General features: G+C 39.5%; 1 protein-coding gene across 3 annotated transcripts in view; it reads right to left on the bottom strand.

Moving 5' to 3' along the window:
• The window catches only part of ATRNL1 (attractin like 1), a 776,870-nt gene extending 762,014 nt beyond the window's left edge, over positions 1-14,856 (bottom strand). For all 3 annotated transcript variants that reach the window (XR_002338976.1, XM_021074415.1, XM_021074416.1), the window contains exon 1: positions 14,200-14,856. Coding sequence is in view for 2 of the 3 variants with exons in the window: in XM_021074415.1 (XP_020930074.1) it covers positions 14,200-14,495 (296 nt within the window). In the remaining variant the exon portion in view is untranslated. The remainder of the gene's footprint in view (positions 1-14,199) is intronic.

Raw genomic sequence — 24,737 nt, 5'->3', positions numbered from 1 at the left:
AGAATAATAATCTCTTTTCACTGAAGAGTGAAAAATATATAACCGAGAAATTGGAAGAAAGAGGCAAAACTTCAGAAGAGCTACAAGAATTTCAGCTTGGTCACTTAATGAGTATGTTATTCAAACTCCCTAAGCCTCAGTTTTCTTGTGTGTAAAATAGGTATAACAATAGTATTTATTTCATAAGATTGTTTTAGAAATCTAATGAGATAAAACTTGTCAACTGTTCAGGGAAGCAGCAAAGCAAATCCATGTAACGTTCATAGCACACTGGCACACAGACTTCAAAGCCATATCAGCATAGTATGAAAGTTCATGATCTTAAATACCCCTATGTCATCTGGGAACCCAGAAGATTATAAATTTAGAGCTAAAGGGAAATTTCTCTTTTTTTTTTTCTTTTTTAGCTACACCCACAGCACATGGAAGCTCCCAGGCCAGAGACTAATCCGAGCCACAGCTGCAACCTACACTACAGCTGTATCAATGTGGATCCTTAACCCCCCATGCCACAGCGGGAACTCCAAGAAATTTCTTATTACAGAGTAGAAGATGGCTTGCTACGGAAAAAGAGCCAGACAGACATGTTTTGGCAACTCATCTGTCACTCAGCAGCTACCAGATTTTGCATAAATAATTGCTTCAGGTCTTTTACTCTTTATTCCCACTGTGAAGTGAGAATAACCACATCTACCACACAGGAATTTCATCAGCAATAAACAATATATGTAAAAGCTTTATCCACCACATAATACCACTTCTCCTCTAATCTCATAATTTAGCTTGTGAAACGCTAGTTTTAATGCTATCAATACCGCTTTTACATAAAATAGAATAATGAATTCTATTTTCTGGAAAAAATTCATTATTAGCATAATTATATTGTCATAAAAGTACAAATGAGGTCTGACATTAAACTTCATACATCAAAATACGGAAAATGCTTCTAAATTTTCTATTTTTTATAAGACAGAATCAACTGGAAAGTTCCTAAGTTATACAGTGCTTTTATTTTTTAAATGCTTCAGTTTTACCTATAAAAAATAATAAATATCTCTCCCTCCCTCAACTATCCCTACCCTGCACTAAGCAAATATCAGCAAAGACACAGCACCCTTGATCCTTGCCACGGGGGTGCAGCAGCGGCAGAGACCGTGGGTTGACCATCTCCGCCCTGCACTAAGGAGAGAACAGTAGAGTCAGCACCCCTCATCCTCCTAACTAGAGAATGGAAAGAAATCACAAAGATGAGGAAAGTAAAAGGGTGAAAAGGGGGATTCTTTAAACCCGTGTATGAAGTCCTGGGCCTGACCTCAGGTGCCATATGTAAAAGTGAACAGAATGAGCACAGCAAAAACTTCTACGACTGAATTATGGTACAGAATATCATCTGGGTTTCAGAATGGTCTCAGGGAACAGACAAGCAAGGCAGAGCAAAATAGGACAGCCAAGGCTGACGAAATTGTACCTAAACGGGCATGCAAATCTCAGCAAAAAACTGAGCCAGCACACCCCTCGCATATACTCAAGAGAAGTTAAAAAATACATCCACGCCAAAACTTGTACACAGAAATTCATAGCACCATTACTCACAGTAGCCAAAAGGTGGAAATAACCCAAATGTCCATCAGCTGATGAAGGAATACCATACAACGAAATCCGACAGCACGCTAAATGAAAGGAGCCAGTGACAAAACACCATACACTGTACGATTCCATTGAAATGTCCGTAATAAGCAAGTTTGTAAAGAAAAAAAAAAAAAAAAGCCAGGTTAGTGGCTGCCTAGATTAGTGGAATTTGGTGACCAGGAAAAATGGAGAGTGACTGCAAATGGGTGGGGGTGGGGGTTCTTTATGGGGTGACGAAAAAGTTCTAAAACCAGAGAGTGGGGATGGTTGCACCACTCTCTGAATATACTATAGACCACTGAATCATACACTTCAAAATGGTACTGTGGTATGTATGAATATCATGGTCTGTAAATCATAACTCAATGAAGCTGTTATTTCTAAAAAGTGAGCTAGGTCATATATGCCAAAATGAGTGGACTGCCTCCTAGAACAGAATCTTTAAATAAGAATCAGACTCTTATACACAATACTCAAAATATCCAGAATACAATCCAAAATGACTTGCCATCTAAAACCTCAACTCATTTGAAAAGAGATAATCAGCAGATGCTATCACTGATATGACAAAGGTCCTGGAATCACCTGTCAAGAATCTTAAAAGCAGCTCTCAGAGAAATGGCCCAACAAGCTGCTGCATTCACTTCTGGAACAAACATAAAAATAAAAGTTTAAAGAAACAGAAGACATAGCGAAGAATGAAGTGGAAAAATATAATAAACGAAACTTTTAATACAAACTCAAAAGATGGGCCCAAGAGCAGAACAGAGAAGACAGAGGAGAGAATATCAGTGAACACAGAGATATATAAGTAAAAATCATCCAATCTGAACAGAAAGCAAACAGACTGAAGGAAAGGAACAGAGCTTTAGTGATGCTAAAAGTCAACAACAAAAGATTGAACATTTGTCTCACTGCAATCACAGAGGAGAGGAAAAAGTGTGGAGCTGAAAAAATCCTGAAGAAATGATAACAGAAATTTTTGCAAATTTTGAAAAAGATGTAAACCTACAGAGCAAGAAGCTGAGCAAAAAAATAAACAAAGTAAATTCGAAGAATTCCACTTCCACACATATCAGAACCAAATTTCTGAAAACCTAAGAGAAAGAAAGAGAAAGATGACATAGTATCTGGAGGAGAAAAATCTGAATGACATCAGACCCCTCATCCGAAGCCTTGGCATCACTCACCACCTTAAGTACTTAGCTCTTAGGCAAGGGGGAGACAGGATCAAATCTGTGTTCTATAAAGCAAATTCTAGCAGTAATAAGGACAGATTATTGAGGGGGGGGGACAAGAGCAGAGTGATCAATTAAAGGGCTACTGCAACAACCCAAAAAAGAAAATTCTGGAACTTTACTAAAGCAACAGCCAGAGAGATGGCAAGGATGGCAAACCTTGAGAGAAAGGCACCAGCACATGCACGTGCAGTCAAATCTTAAGGCAAAGTCTCTGTTCAACAGCAAGAACAACTGGGGAAAGTGCCCCTTCAAGCCAAAGAGTGTGGGGGGAATCCCAAGGAAGAAGGAACTGAAGATGGAGATACTCTAATTCTGTGTATGAACCCACACAAGACTCAGGCTCAATCTGAGCTGCTCATATGTGGGAAAGACCCAAAGGCAGCTTAACAAAGGCTTTAAGAACTGAATTAAATTTTAAAACAGTGCAAAGTCTCAAACTAATCCCTGAGTGGCATGTGTGTATTCAGATCCAAAGGTTTTGAAAATGGAGCTAAGATTAGAACCACTGCCCTCAGAAAGCAAGACAAAATTTGCTACTTGTCTACTAAAAAAAAAAAAAAAAAAAGGAAATAGAGAGAGAGAGAAATAAATCAACATTCCCCAGAGAATAACAGGACCCAGAATCTACATAACATTCACAACATCCATAATGAATCCAAAATCACTCAACATACAAAGAACCATATGTAATGAATTCTCAATGGAAAAGATAATCAATAGATGTCAATCCTGACAAGATCCATAAATTAGAATCATCAGACAAATAATGTCACCTATTATAAGTGGACTCCATGAGGTAAAGACATTTAATGAAATGGGAAGAGAAGTCTTCAACAGAGAATTAGAAATCATAAAAGAGAACAAAACAGCAATGTTAGGACTGAAAAACACATTTTAAATCTAAAAATCTAGATGGGTTCAAAAGAATAATGGAGGAGGTGTTCCCTTGTGGCTCAGTGGGTTAAGGATCTGGTGTTGTCACTGCTATGGCTTGGGTCATAGATTTGATCCCTGGCCCAGGAATTTCTATAAGCCATGGGCAAGTCCTCCCAAAAAAAAATTTTTAAAAAAGCATAATGGAGATGGCATGACAGAGGCAACAGTCAGTGAAGATGATAATAGTTTAATAGAAATTATACAGTCTAAAGAAAGAATAAAAGAGTTAAAAAAAAAAAAGAACAGAGCCTCAAGAATTTGTGGTGCTAAACAAAAGCGTAACATTAGTATCACTGAAGTCCTAAAAAGAGAAGAGAAAAAGACTGGTGCAGAAAAATATATTTGAAGAAATAATGGTTTTTTAAAATCCTGTATTTGGTGAAAGACATAAATTCAAGATGCTCAGCAAACTCTACCCAGGATAAATTCAAAGAAAGCTATATCCAGATACATCAGAATCTAAACAAGCTTTTTCAAAAAAGCTTGAAAGTAGCCAGAAAAAAATACATTCTATATATACATAGATAGGGGAAAAACAATTAAGATGACTGCAGATTTCCCATCAGGAACCATGGTGGCCAGAAGAGACTCAAACCACATCTTTAAAATGCTGAAAGAAAAGAACAGTCAACCCAGAATTCTGTACTTGCGAAAATACCCTTCAGTAAGAAAGCCAAAATAAAGATATTCTCAGAACAAGGAAAACTAAGAAAATCATTAGCAGCAGTCATGCTCAAAAAGAAACCCAAAAGAAAATGATTCAGACAAAAGGGAAATGACCCTAAGAGGAAGTTTATATCTTGAGAAATAAACAAAAAGCAAAAGGAAGAGCAAATATCTGAGAAAATATAAAAGACTATTTTTTTCCCCTCTTGGGTTCTTTAAAATACAGATGAATATTGAAAGAAAATTTTATAACTTTATCTGATAGGATCTGCCATACACATAGATGTTAGAAATGGACATTTACATGACACATATGTGACAATATATAATGACAATTATAGCAAAGGTGAGAGCATGAGGATAAATGAACCTATATGGTTCCAAAACTTCTTGTTACCTGAAGTAATATATTTATTCTACATAGGCTATTAAAAGTTAATATGCATAGTGTACTAGCATACTAGCATAACCACTAAAAAATAATACAAAGACATACCCAAAGGGACAACAGAAATTAAAATGGATGTTAAAAAATATCCAGAAGCGTTAAATGTTAATAATTTAAACAAATCAATATAAAGACAGAGATTATTAGGCTGATTTTATATGTGTGTGTGTGAATACACACATACAAATACACACACACACACACGCACACGCACACACACATTATTCTTCTCAAGTCAAAAAAGATACATCATGAAACCACAATCAGGAGAAAGCTAGAGTGGCTGTTACTATCCAAGTAGACTTCGAAGATAAAACAATTACCAAAGAAAAAGAGATAGGAAATAATATGATGATGAATGGGTTAGTTTACCAAAAAGACATAACAATTCTAATTGTAAATGTATCTACCAAAAAAGCTTCAAAATACAAAACACAAAACTGAAAGAAGTGAAAAGATACAGACAAGAGTACAGCTGTAGACTTCAACACTCCTTTCAGTCATCAACAGAACAAGGAAATAGAGTATTATTAGGAATAGAGAGACGATCAGGAGTTCCCGTCGTGGCTCAGCAGTTAAGGAACCCAACTAGCATCCAAGAGGACTCAGGTTCGATCCCTGACCTCGCTCAGTAGGTTAAGAATCTGGCATCTGCCTGAGCTATGGTGTAGGTTACAGATGTGGCTTGGATCCCATGTTGCCCTGGCTGTGGTGTAGGCCAGTGGCTATAGCTCCAAGTTGACCCCTAGCCTAGAAACCTGCATATGCTGAGAGTGCAGACCTAAAAAGACAAAAAGGCAAAAAAAAAAAAAGGAATATAGACAATCTGAACAATATAAACAACCACCTTGACCTTCCTGACATTTCTGTGACACTCCACTCAACAGCATAATAGACATTCTTTCAACCGCACATGTAACATTCACTACTATAAACCACATTTTGTCCAAAAACAAGTCTTAACAAATTTATGAAATCAGGAATCATACACAGTATATTCTTTGAACATAATGGAATTTAACTAGAAATAAGTAACAGAAAAAGCTCTTGTAAATTCCCAAATATTTGAAAATTAAATAAAATCATTACACATAAGCCAGAGAATGTCTCAAAGAAAACTATAATTCAGTTTAATTACACTGAATAAAAATCAAAGTACTACATATCATAATATGTGAGATTCAGCTAAAGCAGTGCTTAGAACATACATAGCATTAAAATGCTTTTATTAAAAGGAAGAAACATTGCAGCCTAATGATCTAAGCTTCTCATCTTAAGAAACTAAAATAAGAAAAGCAAATTAAAACCATTACAAGAAAGAAAATTACAGAGCAATATCTGCCATGAACATAGAAGCAAAAATTCTCAACAAAATATTAGCAAATTAAATCCAGCAATATATAAAAAGTATAGTATATTGTGACCAAGTGCGGTTTATCCCAGGAATGTAACGCTGATTAAATATTTGAAAATCAATCAATTTAATTCAGCAATGTTAACAAATGAAAGAAGAGAAGCCAGATGACTATCTCAATAGATAGAGAAAAAAAAGTGACAAAATTCAACATCCATACATTACTGTAAATGGAAAAACTCTCAGCTCTTTTCCTCCTGTGCAGGAAAAAATCCAGTTCTTCCCTACTGTGCTTCTTCCCTGTAAGTCTCCTTGAGTACTCACACAAACCCTTCCCCTCTGGTCACCAAAGGTATGGAAGTTCTTCCCCCACCACAAAGGAATTTGCAGCCAGCAGCAGGGTGTCTAAGAATTCAACGCTATTCTGACACTGTCTCCCAGGAGATGGCATCACATTTCACAGGTTAAGGGTTCAGTCCTACAAGACTCCTCCCCAACAACCCTGTCTCACTCTAGACACTAGTTGCAAGCCCAGTTATCACCTGTGATTCTGACCAAGTGGCCACAGATTGGAGGATCCAACAACACCCTCCTTAGGTTTGATTAATTTGCTAGAGAGGCTCGAAGAACTCAGACAAATATTTTATTTAGATCATTGGTTTTTTAGAAAATGATATAATTCAGGAACAACCAGATAAAAGAGAAACCTAGGGCAGGGTATGGGGGGGGGGGCAGGTTCAGAATTTCCCTGCCCTGTCCAGGCACCCATCACTCTTCCTGCACTTCCATGTTTTCACCAACCTGGAAGTTCTCCAAACCCCATACTTTGGGGGGTTTTTATGGAGGCTTTATTATGTAGGCATGATCAATCATTATCTCCATTCTCAGCAATTCTCCCTTCTCAAGAGAATGGAAGACAGGGCTGAAGACTTCAAGCTTCAAATCACAACTTGGTCTTTCTGGTAACTAGCCCTGATCCAGAAGCCATCCAGCCCACCCAGAGTCACTTCATTAGAACAAAAGACACTACTATTACCCAGGAAATTACAAAAGTTTCAGGAGTTCTATGTTAGGAACAAAGGTTTAAAAAAAAAAAAAAAAAAAAAGACCAACAGGAGAACAAGATGCTCCTAGTGGTTCTTTTCACTTAGGAAATGAAAAGGGTTTTAAGAGCTCTATGCCAGAAGCAGGGGCAAAGACCAATACATATTTTCTATTATCTCACAATAATCAACTCACAAAATTAGGAAGAGTAGGGAACTTCTTTTACCTAAAAAGGGGCATTTATTTTTTAAAAGCCTGCGATTAACATGATACTTCATGTTTAAACACTGAATGTGTTCCACCTAAGACTGAAGACAGGCAAGGACATGCACTCTTATACTCTTATTCAACATCAGGTTGAAGGTCCTAGCCAGTAACAACAGAACAAGATGAAAAATAAGGGCATATGATGCAAAAGGAAGAAGTAAAACAGATAATCTGATTGTCTTTGTACAAACCCCAAAAAATGTACAAAAAAAGCTAGTGAAACTCAGTTTAGCAACAATGCAGGACATAAGATCAATACACAAAAATCTACTGTATTCATACATAATAAAAAAAAATGGAAACTGAAATTAAAAGAAACACAACTACAATAGCAGCAAAGAAAAGAAACTATTTAGGTATAAATCTAACAATGTATATGGAGAATCTGTACCTCAAAAAAGAAATCGATGAAAACCTAAATAAATGAAGAAATGAATCATGTTGATGGACTGGAAAATTCAATATTGCCTAGATTATCAATTCCTCCCAAAATGTTGTCTTGAATCAACACAATATCAAAATCCCAGCTTTTTTTTTTTTAGGAAATTGACAAGATTCTAAAATTTATGTAGAAAAGCAAATGAACTAGAATAACTGAATAAATTTCCAAAAATAAAAATAGAGTTGGAGAACTCTTACTATCTAATTTCAAGACTTACTATAAAGATTCATTAGTCAAAAGGAAAGGATTCCTCAAAGGAAAGACACATGGATCAACCGAACAAACCTGAATGAAGAAACAGATATGGAGATGGAGATGTCCAACTAATTTTCAACAAAGGTGCAAAAACCTCAGTGAAAAAAATCATAATCTTTTCAACAAATGGTCATTTCATAATGAAGAAGGGGTCAATTTACCAAGAGGACATAATACAAAATTTCAAAATACATGAAGCAAAAACATACATGTTTTAAAAAAAAACAAAAAGACAACTTACGGAATGGGAGAAAACAGATGCAAACAATGCAACCAACAAGGGCTTAATCTCCAAAATATACAAACAACTCACACAACTCAGTAACAACAACAACAACAAAACCCAACTGAAAAGTGGGCAGACCTAAATAGACCTTTCTCCAAAGAAAACATACAGTTGCCAGTAACCACATGAAAAGATGCTCAACATCACTAATTATTAGAGAAATGCAAATCAAAATTAAAATGATTAAAATAATACCTCCCACAGGTCAGAATGGTCATCATTAATAAGTCTACAAATAACAAATGCTGGAGAGGGTATATGGAAAAGGGAACCCTCCTACGCTGTTGGTAGGAATGTACACCAATGCAGTCACTATGGAAAACAGTATGGAGGTTCCTCAGAAAAACAAATACACAACTACTATATGATCTAGCAATCCCACTCCTGGGCAGACACCTGGACAAAACTTTAATTCAAAATGATTCATGCACCCCTTATATTCACTGCAGCACTATTCACAATAGTCAAGACATGGAAACAAACTAAATATCCATCAACAGATGAAGAGATTAAGGAAATGAGGTACATATATACAATGCACTATCGTTTGGCCATAAAAAAAGAACAAAATAATGACATTTGCAGCAACATGGATATAACTAGAGATTCTCGTTCACTTCTCTAGGTGAAGTAGGTCAGAGAAAGACAAATACCATATGATACCACTTGCATGTGAAATCTAAAATATGGCACAAAGGAACCTATCTACAAAGTAGAAACAGACTCATAGACAGAGAACAGACTTGTGGTTACCAAGGGGGAGGCGGAAGGGAGTGGATGGAGGGGGTACTTGGGTTGGTAGATATAAACTATTATACTTGGAATGGCTAAGCAATGAGGTCCTACTATACAGCACAAGGAACTCTGTCCAATCTGCTGGGATAGAACATGATGGAAGGTGGCATGAGGAAAAGAATATATATATATATATGTATGATTGGGTCACTATGCTGTATAGCAGAAACTGGCACAATACTGTAAATCCACTATTCTTTAATTTTAAAATACATTAAAAATAAATAAAAATTTAAAAAAGAAACTAGTATCCAGAATATGCAAAGAACTTATAGGAAAGAAAAGAAAAAAAATATTTTTTTTTTGGTGAACAGATACCTCACCAAAGATCTATAGATGGCAAGTAAGCACATGACAAAATGCTCAATATCGTCAGGCATCAGGGTAATGCAAAATAAACCACAATAAGATACCGCTATGTATCTATTAAAACTATTAAAATTTAAAAGACTGACCATACCAAGTGTTGGTGAGGATGTGAATTAACTAGAACATTCACATGCTGTTGGTGGGAATGTAAACGATACCACTTTGGAAAAGAGTCTGTCATTTTGTTAGAAATCTATAGTGAAGGAAAGCAGCTCAGTAGTTGCCTGGGGACAGGACAGAGAGAAGCAGCAGAAAGGAGAAGAAGGAGGGATTACAAAGGGGCACATGGAACTTTTGAGTGTGATGGATATTCTTAGGCTCTTGATTGTGGTGGTAGTTCCAGAGACAGATACATTTTAAAACTTTTTAAACTGTACAATTTATTGCATGTCAATTATATCCAATAAAACTCTTAAAAACAACTTTTTAAGAACAATTACTAACGTAGTTAAATAACTCATTCTGAAACTGCAAAAAAGGAAAAAGAGTGCTCTAAGACTACAGAATGAGGGATCACACAGTCTGAGGAGTCAGGAAAGCTGCCTTTAATATTAATACAAGCTAAGATTTGAAGGATACCTAGTAATCAGTCAAGTAAAGACCATATAAGAAAGAGGGTTTAGAGAGATGTTAACAGCATGTGTGAAACGTCCTGAGTCCAAAAGGAATGTGACCCTTTCAAGGAACTTAAGAAGATTCATGCAAGAAAACAGGAAGGGTGAGTCTAATTTGCTAAAGGAACCAAATTATGCAGCCATGGGGTCCTGAAAATCATGCTACTATAATGAATTTATGAATTTAGGATCTGAGAAACACTCAATTTCAATTACTTTAAAATTCAACTGTGTGATTTTATGGCTTAATAATGTAAAAAGAACCCATGGATATAAATTATATATTACAATCTTAGTTTGAAATAAAGAAGGCCTGGGGACAGAGAACATTCAATTTAACTTTATAGTTACTGACAACTTCCCTATTATTATTAAAAAGGATTTCAAGTGTGTGTGTGTGTGTGTGTGTGTGTACACACTGTTGGGGTTTTTTTTTAAGTAATAACTAGGAAAAATATTTACACATTTAACCCTGCCCCTTTCTGTTTACCATAGCAACCTCACTCCTGATATTATATATTCATTTTGCTGTCAAAACAGAAATACTTCCATTGTAAGTATGTGAAATTCATTATCCATATTTGACTAACCTAAAAAGTTAAAAAAAATCAATCTACATTGAACATATAATAAGAGTTAATAGGCGATTTTAGGGAAATATTCAATAATTGTGTTTTGATAAGAAGGTTACATTTATAAAACACTCACAATCTGAGGTATTTTCCAATCTCAGAACATTAATCTCTGTTATTTTAGTCACCTAAGAGAAATTAAAAGTCTTAGGTTCCTAAGTCACCTTAGCAAGAAAATGTCAAAGTTTGAACTCAATATGCATTTATATCAGCATCAATCTCAACTACTCTACAAAAATAATTCTAAAGAAATAGCTTCTAACAGGGAATGTTATTCATTCAAATAATTTATAGCAACATTTCCTAGCCCAATGTTATACTAAGCTACCCAAGTAAATGTAATTCAAATCTGCATATATCTTACCCGTTATTTCAAATTGCCACTGTCCTTTCTGATTCTCAGTCCTAAGTCTTTTAATCTAGCTTTTGCTGAAGATCACTGTTCATTTTGTTTTACCTATGTGAGAAATGGCTTGTAATTCTGAGAGCTTTTATTCTTTTCAAATGGAAAGAGAAAACTGAAATCAATCCTAAGAGAACTGAAGTACCACTTTTGATACCATATTTGCTTCTGCATTTCTCCCCCCAACCATCAATCTTCCATTCTAAAGAAGCATTTGAGGAATACTGATTCCCTAGTGAAATCCCTATAGTAGAAAAAAAAAAAAAAAACCTAAGTTACCATGGAACCAGCCAATTAATTTCGACACCTGCTTACCAAGATTGATCATTTTTGATGTCTGTTTGTTAGGTTGCTATCCTTCAGTTTAGTAAAAGATTTTCAAGACAATAAATGAAGTGAGAATTTCCAGTTAAAGTCTTTCCCACCATGTTATTACTTCAAATGCTGAATTAAGCGAGCCACCATCCTCAAGAAACCTTTCTTAAATTAGCACGTACTTTACCAGGAAGAAATCTTTTCTTCTAAATTGATTCTTCCCTTTAACATTAAATACCATGTTCTCTTTACCCTAAGAGTATATACATAACAAAACAGAGTTGTACCAGTTATATTTATTCTAATGAATAGCCTGTATTCCACAGAAAAACGAAAAAGTACTTACTAATAGAGTACAATGAATCAGAGGAAATAGCTTCCAAGAAAATGAATATTCGATCATTAGTTCAGGGTTTATTTAACTATATTTTTAAAAAACTATTCCTCTTTTACTTACTAAGGAATTATTTATGAACAACCACATCTCTACTTTATTTATGTTGGTTTTACCTTGATCTGTGACCTTTCCTACTAACTGGGACATCTGCTGGTGAGGTTACAAGCTACTGATCTAGCTGATTAACAATTCTATTACTATGAAATGTAGACAGAAGCTTCTCAGGACTGCAGCAATTTCTGTCCTCTTTAGGCAAATGGAGTAAATGCATCCACCCAAAGGCCAATTTCCCTAAATTACATAAGAATCAGGAAATCTTCCTATTTGCATATAAAAGGATGTAAAAAAAGGAGGTGGTTTTTTTCATTGTTGGCTATCAGTTTCTATGTTCAAAATCCTCTCTTGCAAGGTGAAGAGGCTGACTGTTTTATGGTCAGTTTAAGAACATTTAAGTAAAAAAGGGTACTAACAAGGACAATTCAGTAGGATACCTTTGCTGATCCTGAAACACTTTTTAAAACTTTTAACTAGTACCTCTATCAATTTTTTAAGTATTTGTTTTAAAAAAAACTATAATACTATACTAATGAGTACAAGTATGAAGCTAGGAAACATTTCGACCTACTACTATAAATGAATTTCATAAAACTTCATTCTGAGATTTCACTTCTAAAAACTTGCTGTAAATTAAACAGTAAGAGCTAATTAATTATAACGTTTCATTTTTAAAAATACATATATTTTTACAATGAGTCTTAAAGAGCACTGTCTTAAAGGACAAGTTTAAAAAAAAAAAAAAAGAGAGAGAGAAAAAGAGAGAAAGAAAAGAGGGAAACATGCTGTTGAAAACTCCCAGGAAATTTTCCTTTGATATATAAGGTGAACTATAGTCCTACCTTTGCATTAGAACCCAAGAGACATTTCAACTTAGATTCTATTATCATCCTGAAAGCGTTAGTAATCTACATAGTTACTGTGTAGCCATTTCAGAGCCACAAACCCAGCCACCAAACTTAAGTATCTATAAGACTAAGAAATTGACAACTTGATGGTTAACTCCAAGTCGTCAGATGGACACCCTGTTGGCCTGTAAGATCTTATTTGCTGCTCCCCCACATCACCCATTTCTTTTCTTATCAGGAGGCCAGTAATAGACGTCGACCAATAGGGGGAAAGTATCTCTCCCACCGTAAAGCAAACACCTAAGGGCCTAGAGCTTCAGAAAAACTGAAGCGATGCTCCCACACAACAGCTGATAGTCAGATAATCAGAAAAATCTATTATCTCCACCACATTAAAAACTCCGGGTATTTCCTCCTTTTATCTAACCCAAAGTCATTCCTGTATTTCGAAATTCAAGATTGTCCTAGCAAATTCAACGTAATATAGTGACTGAAAGTAAACCTTCTAGAGTTAGGGTGGCTGATTTGGAATCACAACTCAGCCAGTTATACTGTGTAATCTTCAGCAAATTATTTAAATTCATTGCCTCGATTTCTCTCTGTAAAACCAGTATAATAATTCTAGTAACTCACAGAGTTGACGGGAACAAATGAGATGACCCACGTAAGACGCTGGGAACAATGTTTGGCACATGGTAAGGCCATCATACACTCTAACATGCTAGCAGTGGTTGAACTAACACTTTAGTTACAAATAAACACGTTAGCAGTGGTTACCTCTATAAAAGGGAGTAGAATGGGGGAAGAGGGAGGTACTGGTAAACCGTAACTTTTAACCTTTACACTTCTGTATTGTTTGTATGTTTCACAATGCGCAAGTGATGCACGAGTTCCTGGCGTAATTTTTGATTAAAAAACAGTGTGCTAACAAAATGGTGTTTGGCACCGCAACTGAGAGTGGAAATGTTGATGAGAAGGGACCAGAGTCGCTGCGGACATCTGGACCATCAGGAAAGGCTTCGCGGCATAGCGGTCGCTGCTGGAAGCGGGGCCCGGAGTCCCCGAGGCGCGGGGGCCGGAGGGGGTCAGCGCAGGCCGCGCTGCGGGTCGCTCCCAGCCGGGGGACCCCGGACCGAGAGGAGGTGGGGAGGCCGCGACGGGTGCGGGGCAGGGCTGAGGTTCGGGGTCCGGCGAAGACACTTACTTGAACCTGCCCTGGCAGTGCTGGCACTGGTCCCCCACCCAGCCCGGGTCGCAGAGGCAGGTGGAGTTGACACAGCGGCCCGAGAAGCAGGAGCCGGTCCTCTCGCACGGCTTGGACTGGGACACCTGCGCGTACAGCGCCAGGTAGAGGAAGCCATAGCACAGGAGCCAGCTGTTCCCGTCCAGCAGCCAGGAGGAGGCGCCCCCGCCGCCGCCGCCGCCCGCCGTCCGAACCCTCCACAGCCCCGGGGCCGCCGGCTGCGGGGGGCCAGTGCGGGCCCGGACCCCGGGCTCCATCTTCCCCAGCGCCCCTGCCCGGCGGGGCTACGCTCGCGGGCGCCGACAGGGATGCTCCTCTGGGGAAATGCGGCCGGAGGAAAGAACACTGCGCCGCTGCCGCTTCTCCTCCCCCTCACCGGCGCCTGCCCCAGTCCCGCTCCCCGGTCAGGAGGGACAGATCCCAGCCGCCGTCGCCTCCGCTCGGCTCCCTCCAGTCGCACTCGGGCATCGCCTCTCCGTCTCCTGACCTTGTCCGCAGAAGGCCGAGCCCACCGCCGCGGCGCCCCGGGCCGGGCCGGAGGCAGGGAGCGGGCGGCGCAGGCTGAGCGGGGCGCTCGGAAGGGGACCTGCGGGAGGGGGAGGGGACCCCGCGCGCGGCCCCGCCTCGCCCGCGGCTCGCGCCAACTGCCTCGGCTCCCAGCCCCGCGCACCCGGGAGGGCGGGGGCCACGGGAGCCCCGAGGTGGGCGCGCCCAACGCGGGAGGGGGGGACCTGGGAAGCGAGGTTCAGCCTTTCCAGGCCCGGCCGGCGCCCAGTGGCCCCCCAGTAGCCATTTTCTTTCCCGGACCGTTAGCCAGCCGCCGGGACTGCAGCTGGGGCCGGAGGGGCCCTGGGCCGCCTCCCCAACCCGAGCGCGCCTCCGCTCCCCCACCCGCCAGGCCCGGCGCGTGGTCTCGCCCCGCCCTGACAGGGACCGGGGACTCCCCCACGCGCGCCCACCCCCCGCCCGGCCAGCGGGCGGAGGGGAGACTCGCCCCCCAGGTGTGACCCGTGTGCCCGCTGTGCCCTCCCCCTCGGCGCGCGGGGGAAGCCTCCAGAGTCCCTCAAACCAAAGATCAGATCGGGACCGGCTTTGCAGCTTCAGCAGAAAAGAAGCCCTTTCCGTCCGCCGTCTACAGCTGCAAAAGTGCAGCGCTTTTTCCCCAGCTCTTCCCCCTTCCTCCACCCCATCCTCCAGCCTTTTTCTTCGTTTTTTCTTAAAAAAGAGAAACTCCAACAACACACAAAGAGCTGAGCATGTGCAGCAGGCAAAAGTCTTAAAGGCACCGCAGTCCGACCACGCTGTGGGGTCCGCAAGAACTGGGAGGGGCGGGGGCTAGGGACTGCGGGGTCGCGGAGCGGGTTCCGGCGCGGGATCTCTCCCAGGGGGAGCCATTTCTTCCGTGGACGTAATGACTCCCCCGCCCGCAACAAAGAGCTGAAAGGTTCTGAGCCCGGGGCTGGCCGCCCCTTCCCGGTGCTGCCTGTTAACCCCAGGTATCTCCTTTTCTGCTTGTCAGTGTTTCCTCCTCCATCTGGGACAGTATTTTGCCTTGAAAAATATTGCGACATTGGGGCTTTTTCAGAAGAGCAGGAATGATGCCCAGACAAGAGCTGTTTTTCCTTCCTCAGCGACAGCCTTTCCTCCTTCAGATGACTTTCCAAGATTTGATGGCATATGTTTTGCACTTTTGTGCCTTCTCTAAACAGGCTACTTGAACCCTTGGAAAAAAGAAACCGAACACAAATTGCAGCCATGTATACTCGAGTTACACCCCTGTTACTGGATCCCCACCAAAGAAGAGAGAGCAGGCAGTATAAAAAAGAAATCGAAATCTACCAAAGGCATTTCTGACAGCAAAAGGAGAAAAAGTTTTCGTTGTAACCACACAGTCGTACTATTATTATTGTTAAGACTGAATTTATGTGTATTTGGGGCATAAAGTACCACATCATCTCTTTTAATCTCTGTTATCCCCACTTTGCAGACGAAATCCTCCATTAACCCCATTTTGCAGATGTGGATAGAAACACTCAGAAAGGTTGAAAGATTTGTCAATGACAGGTTAGAAGTAAGGAATGAATGCAGCTTTAAACAGAAAGTCCTTAAACCTAAGTCCTCTGACCTCCGTGCTTTTTTTCCACTATTTACCAGGCTGTTTCTATTAGCAGATGCTTTGTTCTAGTTTGGTGAATAAAATGTAAGTGTTGGCTTGGTTTGCAAATACCTCAGCAGTGACTTAAGGAGGGGAAAAAAAAAAAAAAAAGTCCAGAAAGAAGTGGTTCTTAGGAAAGTAAAAAATGAAAAAGGAAAACCATGATTCTCATTTATATGGCAAACAAATCACTGTTTCCCCCAAAACAGCAGTACCAGAAATGTCATCCTCAAACCTAAAAGTTAGGACAGCTCCTTCCTTTCACTTCTTTTCCGTATCAGGATGCCCCGTAGAGACTACTCGAGATGGAGGAGAAGAGGAAGAGAACCTTTTGGAGAAACAATTCCAAGGAGGATATTGTCCTGGATCGCACTTTTTCATTTCTATGACTGTAAAATCCAGAAGAAGACTTTTTAGTATTAGCCATCCATGAACTGCTGCCTTCTCCATTCTTCTCAGTCCAGCCAAAGTTTAGTCGGCCGGATCTTTCGCACATCTAGAGTTGCTTTCAGACGTGTGGAAAGTGGCCAAGCTCTTAATACCATCACTGAGTGTGAAGGTAACTAATTCAAAGGGTGGAGAGGAGCCGCTTTAACAAGAGAGATCACTGTTCAGCCACAGACTGACTGTAGGCTATATGTGAGCAAAGACTTTGCCCATTAAAAATATATATCTTTTAATCTTCCGACCACTATAATCAGCTCAGTACTTTACGTTACACGGAAGAACATGCAGCCCCACAGGCCTCCTCTCAATCTTTAGAATCAAGCTGAATATATTAAATTTATATAAAATTATTCTCATACGGATCTCATAGGATTTCCACTTGCCCTATCTCCTATTTTTCTTTCAAACTGTTTCAGTCAACATTTACTGAGTATTACCAATTTCAACAAGAGAAAACAAAGATGAATAAAACATGATTTCTACCTCTGGATAAGCCTATCTCTATTAGGCTCACTAGATTGGGAGTTCCATATGCAGTTGCGTGTCACATATTTTACAAATGTAGACACAGAAAACGTAAATGATTTACAATGGCCACACAAAAAAATCAGTGATAAAGCATGCCCAGAATCTTGACGGATGTTTCAGTACCTTCTTTGATCAAGAAATTTTAAAACTCCATGATGTTATCTCTTTTTTCCAAAGAAGTAGAGTCAGCATCCTAGCTGTGCTACACAGCACTACAGTAATTCATAGTATTGGTAATAGCAGTCATAAATCCAGCAGAAAGGTGAAAATTTACTCCAAAGAGGTAGTGGGGGGAAAGTCAGTTTTACTGAAGTAGGATGAAACTGTTGAGGTTGGAAATAGCTATTGAAATTACTCCGAGGGGAAAGAGAAGAAAACTATATTTATTTTCTCCACAATTAGCTGTTTATCAGGACATTTAGATATTTGAGGGAATGTGTTTCATTTCCATTCAAACACCTAACAATGGTGCTGTAATGTAAAAGGCAAAAATCTAAGACTTCACCTTGCCAAATTGTTTGAAGGAAATTCAAATGATTTTTTTTTTTTTTTAAAGAACAAGAGAAATGATAGATCCACTACTCTCTTGATTGCTATTCAAAAAGTAAAAGATCCTATTTGGAATAATGAGCCAAAGCAGCCCCTTCTCAGTTGCTTGACTGAAGAATGATCTGTACTCTGGTTATTGTTCACCATTTGGCTCATGTGAGGTTTCTGGAAGCAGCCAAGATAATGAGAGTAGCAGATAGCCCGGCCCCAAGAGCCAGAAATGCATTCGTTCAAAGGGACCCTTAATGCAACTGGGGCATTTTAAAAAAAAGAAAAGAAAGAAAAAGAAAAAACACTGATAGATGTAACAGTTTTAAAGAAAAAAAAAATCACTTTAAGGTACTCATTAAAAAATTATTGATCATATTATGGCAAATGTTGATATGTCTTTGAGCCAAAACCCCTCTCCCCTACTACCACCAAAATCTAACGCTCTGCTTTCTCTTGGATCCATTCTTTTCTTCTATCAGTTTCTCTTGCTGTCACACTTGCAAACACACACATACACTCCGATCCTGCCAATTTTTCAACTTAACACATTTCAAACATATTGTTATAAGTAAATCCAAGGAAATAAATCCAAAGATTCTAAATTTGCTATGTTAGGCTAATACATTCTTTTAAACTGGGAAATAAAATGAGCATGCTTAAACTTTTCAACCTAAAGATTCTGACTTGTTACCAAAAAAAGTTGATGGCTAGCAGTCAGTTGCAAAAACTTGTCTTTTGTGAAACTTACTAAAAATATGGGCTAGGACTCCCTGTTAAACAGAGTGGACTAAGCATGTGCATTTACCTCTGCTCAAACTCTACCAACATGATAGGGAAAAAAAATATTTTTAATTTTTAAATGTATCGACTTAAAAAAAAAAGGAGAGAACCAACTAGTACATGAGAGGTATAAATGCATTTGTAAGAGTTGATTCACTGGAAGGAGGAAAGTGAATGGAGAAATGGTAACTAAAAAATACATGTCAGAGTTCCCACTGTGGGGCAGTAGATTAAGAATCTGACTGCAGTGCTTCGGGTCGCAGCCGTAGCTCAGAATTGATCCCTGGTCCAGGAACTTCCGTTTGCCACAGATGTGATCATAATTTTTAAAATATATATATTATTAAATTTTAAAAAAAAGGGAGTTCCTGTCATGGCGCAGCGGAAACAAATCCAACTAGGAAGCATTGGGTTGTGGGTTTGATCCCTGGCCTCACTCAGTGGGTTAAGAATCCGGTGTTGCCATGAGCTGTGATGTAGGCTGGCAGCTGTAGCTCCAATTAGACCCCTAGCCTGGTAACCTCCATATGCTGTGGGTGCGGCCCTAAAAAAGCAAAACAAACAAACAAAAAAAATACATGCCTACAGAGAGGAACTGCAATAAGAAACAAGCCTGTTTGTCCTGAAGAGCCCGGGAAAGTCTAGGATTCAGAAGCAAGTGTAACCATGGAAGGTAAAGATGGGGCTTTAGGATGAAAACGGGGGGAATGGTGGACGACATTAGAGGGACCCACAGTATCCTTCCACACCTCAAGCAGCTACAACTAACCCAGACCTAACTCTGACCGGAGGGAGGTTAAATATCCTGAGAAATCGAATCAGAGAAGTTCCAGACTTGTGGCACCAGGCATGATGGAAGGAGGGAGTGAGCCACAAAGCTGACAATGAAGAGATTAAGGGAAAAATCTACATAGTGCATGGTATGACTTCCCTATCTCCTTTGTCTACCTGTTCCCAGAACACCTACAGCCAACTGAATAATCCCCAGGCAGAAACCTAAAGGACGCTTATCTGCAAAAATTGAATAGTCCAGGAGAAAAAAAAAATTGTCATTTAGGGTTTCCCAACCAAATGAAAAACAGAATTAGTGAAGCGTACAATGAAGCCTACTAGTCAATAAGCCCCACTGCAATCATTCTTTTCATGACTCCTTCTTAAATATAGACAGTAAAAATTCCTTAGACATAAAATACAGAAACCAAAAAAAAACAGAAAAGGAAATTAGAGAAAACACAGTCAAAGCGATGAGGGAAGGTTCTGCAACCTTGAAACAAGAACTGAATATTCTTAAAAAACATAAAAGGAACACTCAGAGAACAAAAAATAAAATAGGATAACCAAAATTTAAATGCAATAGAAAATTTAGAAGATAAAGTCTAGGAAATCATCTAGAAATCAAACCACGAAAAGACAGTTTCTCTGCTTATGGGAAAGGGACAAACTAAGAAAATAAGATGATTATACATTATTATAAATTAAGCATTATCATATGAGTACATTTATTAACGTGATTATATATATGTGTGTGTATATATATGTGTGTGTATATATATGTGTGTGTATATATATATAGCTTTTTAATGCCACACATGCAGCATATATGGAAGTTCCTTGGCTAAGGGTCGAACTGGAGCTACAGCTGCCGGCCTACACCACAGCCACAGGAACACCAGATCTGAGCCGTGTCTGTGATCTACACCACAGCTCATGGCAACACTGGATCCTTCACCCACTGAGCAGGCCAGGGCTCCAACCTGCATCCCATGGATACTGGTCAGGTTCATTACCACTGAGCTACAATGGGAACTTCCTGATATGATAGTATATCAATGCCAAACTCCTATGTAGGAGCAGACGAAATTTGTCCGGATTAATTTTTTCAGCATGAGATTATTTCCCAAAACTGAACTGAGCCTCCCGATGCCTAAAACACTGAGTTGAAAAAGAAAGGAAGAGAGAGTTCCCTGATGGCTTAGTGGGTTAAGGATCTGGTGTGGCCCTGGTTATTGCTATGGTTCAGGTTCAATCCTTGGCCTGGGAAACTCCTCATGCCGCAGGCACAGCCCAAAGAAAGCGAGAGAAAAAAAAAAAAAAAAAGACTCATATGGGGTGGGGGGAAGGAGAGGACAGGCAAATGCAATGGTATCCTCAAGTATGAAGATAAAGACATTGTCAGATACACGAGCCTTCATGAACTTTTATCTCCTGGGGAACCTTCTTTAGAAAAATCATGGAGAATGAAATAAAGGGAGAAGAGGCTGAACATAAGAGACTTGTGAAGGGGTAGCCTAGGATGACAGTCAGCTGTGCCCCAGCAACCAGTCGAACCTGGAAACAGAGGCTGGGAGGGAGGCACCTAGGAAAGTAATGCATACGAGTGCTCAAAACTGTTGGAGCTTTTGGAGAAAATATTTACAATATGTGACAGATCTTGAAGTATTTTGGCAGAAGATGGAATGAACACACTGACCTAAGTAAATGAACTAAGTAAAGCAATTGTTAACAAGAAAGAAAAAGGAAGGAAGGAAAGACAGAGAGACCTATACAAAGTGGTTCAGCAGGAAACAGTACTTATCCAGTTGTAGTAATATAAACACTATTGATTTAACCAAAAATTGATAAAATGTCTCTATTAAAAAGATTGGAGCTCCTTTTGCAGCTCACAGAGATCCTACGTTGTCTCTGTGAGGATGTGGGTTCAATCCCTGACCTCCCTCAATGAGTTAGGGAGATGGAATTGCTGTTGCCTCAAACTGTGGCTGAAGCCACAGTTGCAGTTCTGATTTGACTCCTGGCCCAGGAACTTTGATATGCCACAGGTGCGGCCTCAAAAAAATAAAAAAGCAAAACAAACAAAAAAAGAGTCCCCTTTGTGGCACAGCGGAAATAAATCCAACTAGTACGCATGAGGATGTGGACATCACCCCTGGCCTGGCTCAGTGGGGATCCATTTTTGCCCTGAGCTGTGGTATAGGTCACAGACACCGCTCGGATCCTGTGTTGCTACAGCTGTGGTGTAAGCAGCTGCTGTAGTTCCAATTCGCTCCTGGCCTAGGAACCTCCATATGCCACAGGTGTGGCCCTAAAAAGAAAAAAGAAAAAAAAAAAGCAAATCTTAATTTCTTAATAAGTTATTGCAAGTCGAAAACTGATAAATCGAGAAATAGCAGTATAAACATATTACACTGAAGAGAAGTGCTGGAAGTTGCTTTCTCTGAGGGATGGGAGATGCAGAATTTTATTATAAGACTTTTATTACTCTTTGATTAAAAATTAAAAACTACTAAAATACGTAGATGTAGTAAGTAAATAAATAAAAATATAGGTTAATAAAAAAATTAAGAAGGTGGCATGTGGCCTAAAACACATAGAAACTTGGGTTTGATTTCTAGTTGTGCCACCTATACGTGCATTACCCTTGCATGATCCATTAACCTCCGCCCATCAGTTTTCCTACCTATGAGATGGGAATGATCAGACTACCTGCTAATGCCCATTGCAGAGCTGAGATGAGGGTCCAAACAGAATGACACAGGAGAGAACCTAGTAAATGATAAAGCACTGTATTAATGTGGTACATCTTATAATATATATAAGAACATATTTATATATTATATATTAATAACATGGAATTTAATATTTGAAAATTACTCTTAGGAACAGAATTAATTCCCGTGTGAGGAAAGGATTATTGAAAGAGATTTGGTCAATACAAAAACATAAAGAAAGAGGCAGAGCTATAAGAAAACTGCATTATTGGAATTCCAGTCCTGGCGCAGGGGAACCAATCCAACTAGGAACCATGAGGTTGTGAGTTCGATCTCTGGCCTCGCTCAGTGGGTTAAGGATCCAGCATTGCGGTGAGCTGTGGTGTAGGTCACAGACTCAGCTCGGATCTGGCATTGCTATGGTTGTAGCTCCGATTAGACCCCTAGCCTGAGAACCTCCATATGCTGTGGGTGCGGCCCTGAAAAGAAAAAAAAGAAAAAAGAAAACTGCATTTTTTTTAATTTTATTTTTGCCTTTTTAGGGTCACACCCATGGCATACATAGGTTCCCAGGCTAGGGATCGAATCAGAGCTACAACTGCCAGCCTATGCCACAGCCACAGCCACAGCAACACCGGGTCTGAGCCACATCTGCAACCTACACCACAGCTCACGGCAATGCCGGATCCTTAACCCGCTGAGCAGGGTCAGTAATTGAACCCACATCCTCATGTATACTAGTCGGCTTTGTTACCACTGAGCCACAACTGGAACTCCCGTATTATTTTAAAGATGGATCTCATCCAAATTTTTTATTTTGCAGATGAGATGCTGGGACCCAGAAAAGTGAAGTCTTAGGCAAACTCACACAGTTGCAGAAAGCCTAGCTCTCCTGAAATGCAGTCCAGTTTTCTTTGTCCTATACCTTAACAATTCACGTTAATGGGAGAAATTTTCAGGTTAGTCATCCATATCTAGCTCCAGAAATGCCTTCAGAGGCTCAGTAAAGTTAAGTGACTTGCCAAGCATCATATAACAAGTTAGTGACAGCAGAAGCAAAACAAATCCAAAGGAGAGACAGACAAAAATGAACCTTTATCGAAAACTTGAAACCAAATGAAAATGTGCCAGCAGAGCTAAAGGCAAGGCATTGAAAACCCAGCTCAGAGTCTGCCACAGATAGATTATCAATTAATACCAATTAACTGGCTGACTACAGTTCCTGCTAAGACTGGAGAGGAAAAGCCAGAAAGGAAATAAGCATACTTTTTTCTAAAAGGCAGTTAGAATAAGCCAAGTCAGAAACAAAATTTCTCTTGAAAATAGAGAGGCAAGAATTTGACTTACTGAATGGGAGAAGGATGTGAGAAAGAGAGAAGACAACACAGGAGGAAAGGGCATGGCCCAGTGATGGACAAAAATGTATCAAGAAAGGGCGCCTGGATTTGGAACTCTCCAAGCTATTCCAAGACATCTAATAGGCCTCCCTATCTTCTTGTTGGGACAGTGTTGAAAGGAATGAAGGCATGAGGGAGATAAAAAGGTCAGGATATCATTTACTGGTATTCTCCTTTCATGAAAAAGGAGAACAAAACTCTTCTGTTAAAAAAAAATACAGCTCTATCAGTCGAAATGTATAAAATTTCAATGAATCAGGTAACGAAAAAGGAAGTCGGATACTCTTTTATTTTCAGAAGTCATAATTTTCCCCCAAAAGATAACTCGAATTTCTGCAGATGAGTTCTCTTTTTAATGTAATTATAGTTGATTTACAATGTTGTGCCACTTTCTGCTGGACAGCAAAGTGACGCAGTCATACATATGCACAAATTATTTTTCTCATATCATCCCCCATCACATTCTATCCCAAGAGACTGGACTCTTATTAATAATCCCTGCATTATGCTGTATCACCTTGCTTCCAAATAAACCAACATAAGAAAGGTCATACACTGAAAAAACCGTGTTGTTGAACACTGAGGTATTTGCGATTTTGAATAATAGAAAGGATTGCTTTAGCTGTGAGAAAATCCAACTGCTACACACTTTTAAGACACTGGGCACCTATAGATAAACCAGGTTGAGTTTCTAGAACCCTTAGTTAGGTTGAGGTTTATTTCACATTCCCTAGGTTTTAAGAAAAAGTGAGTCACAGTAAGAAAAACAGGAGGGACTTAAAAAACAAAAGCTTCCAAGGAAAATAAACAATTCATACGAACAATAACATACGAGCTTTTAGAAAGCTGCTTGGGGTCCTGACATAAGAAAATATGCTTATGTTTACAAGGCAAAGAGCATGAAAGAGTTATGGACCCTCTGATCAGGAGGGACGAAGCTATCAGGATGCAGCGAGGTTTCCTTGAATAGAGTTCAGACACAGAGAAGAACCACAAAACAGCACACATGTAAAAAAAGAAAAATATCTGACAAATGATAGCCAGACCCCACAAATCCCGATAACATGACATTCTACTTATTAAAAACATCACTCTTGGAAGACTCCAGGCGCAGTAATTTTGAAAATGTACACAAGTAAATTAAAACCAGCTTTATGATTCTTA

The sequence above is a fragment of the Sus scrofa genome, chromosome 14, assembly GCF_000003025.6.
Source record: "Sus scrofa isolate TJ Tabasco breed Duroc chromosome 14, Sscrofa11.1, whole genome shotgun sequence".
NCBI lineage: Eukaryota > Metazoa > Chordata > Mammalia > Artiodactyla > Suidae > Sus > Sus scrofa.
Note: the sequence above shows the minus strand (reverse complement) of the source record. Positions and strands in the feature narration are given on the sequence as shown.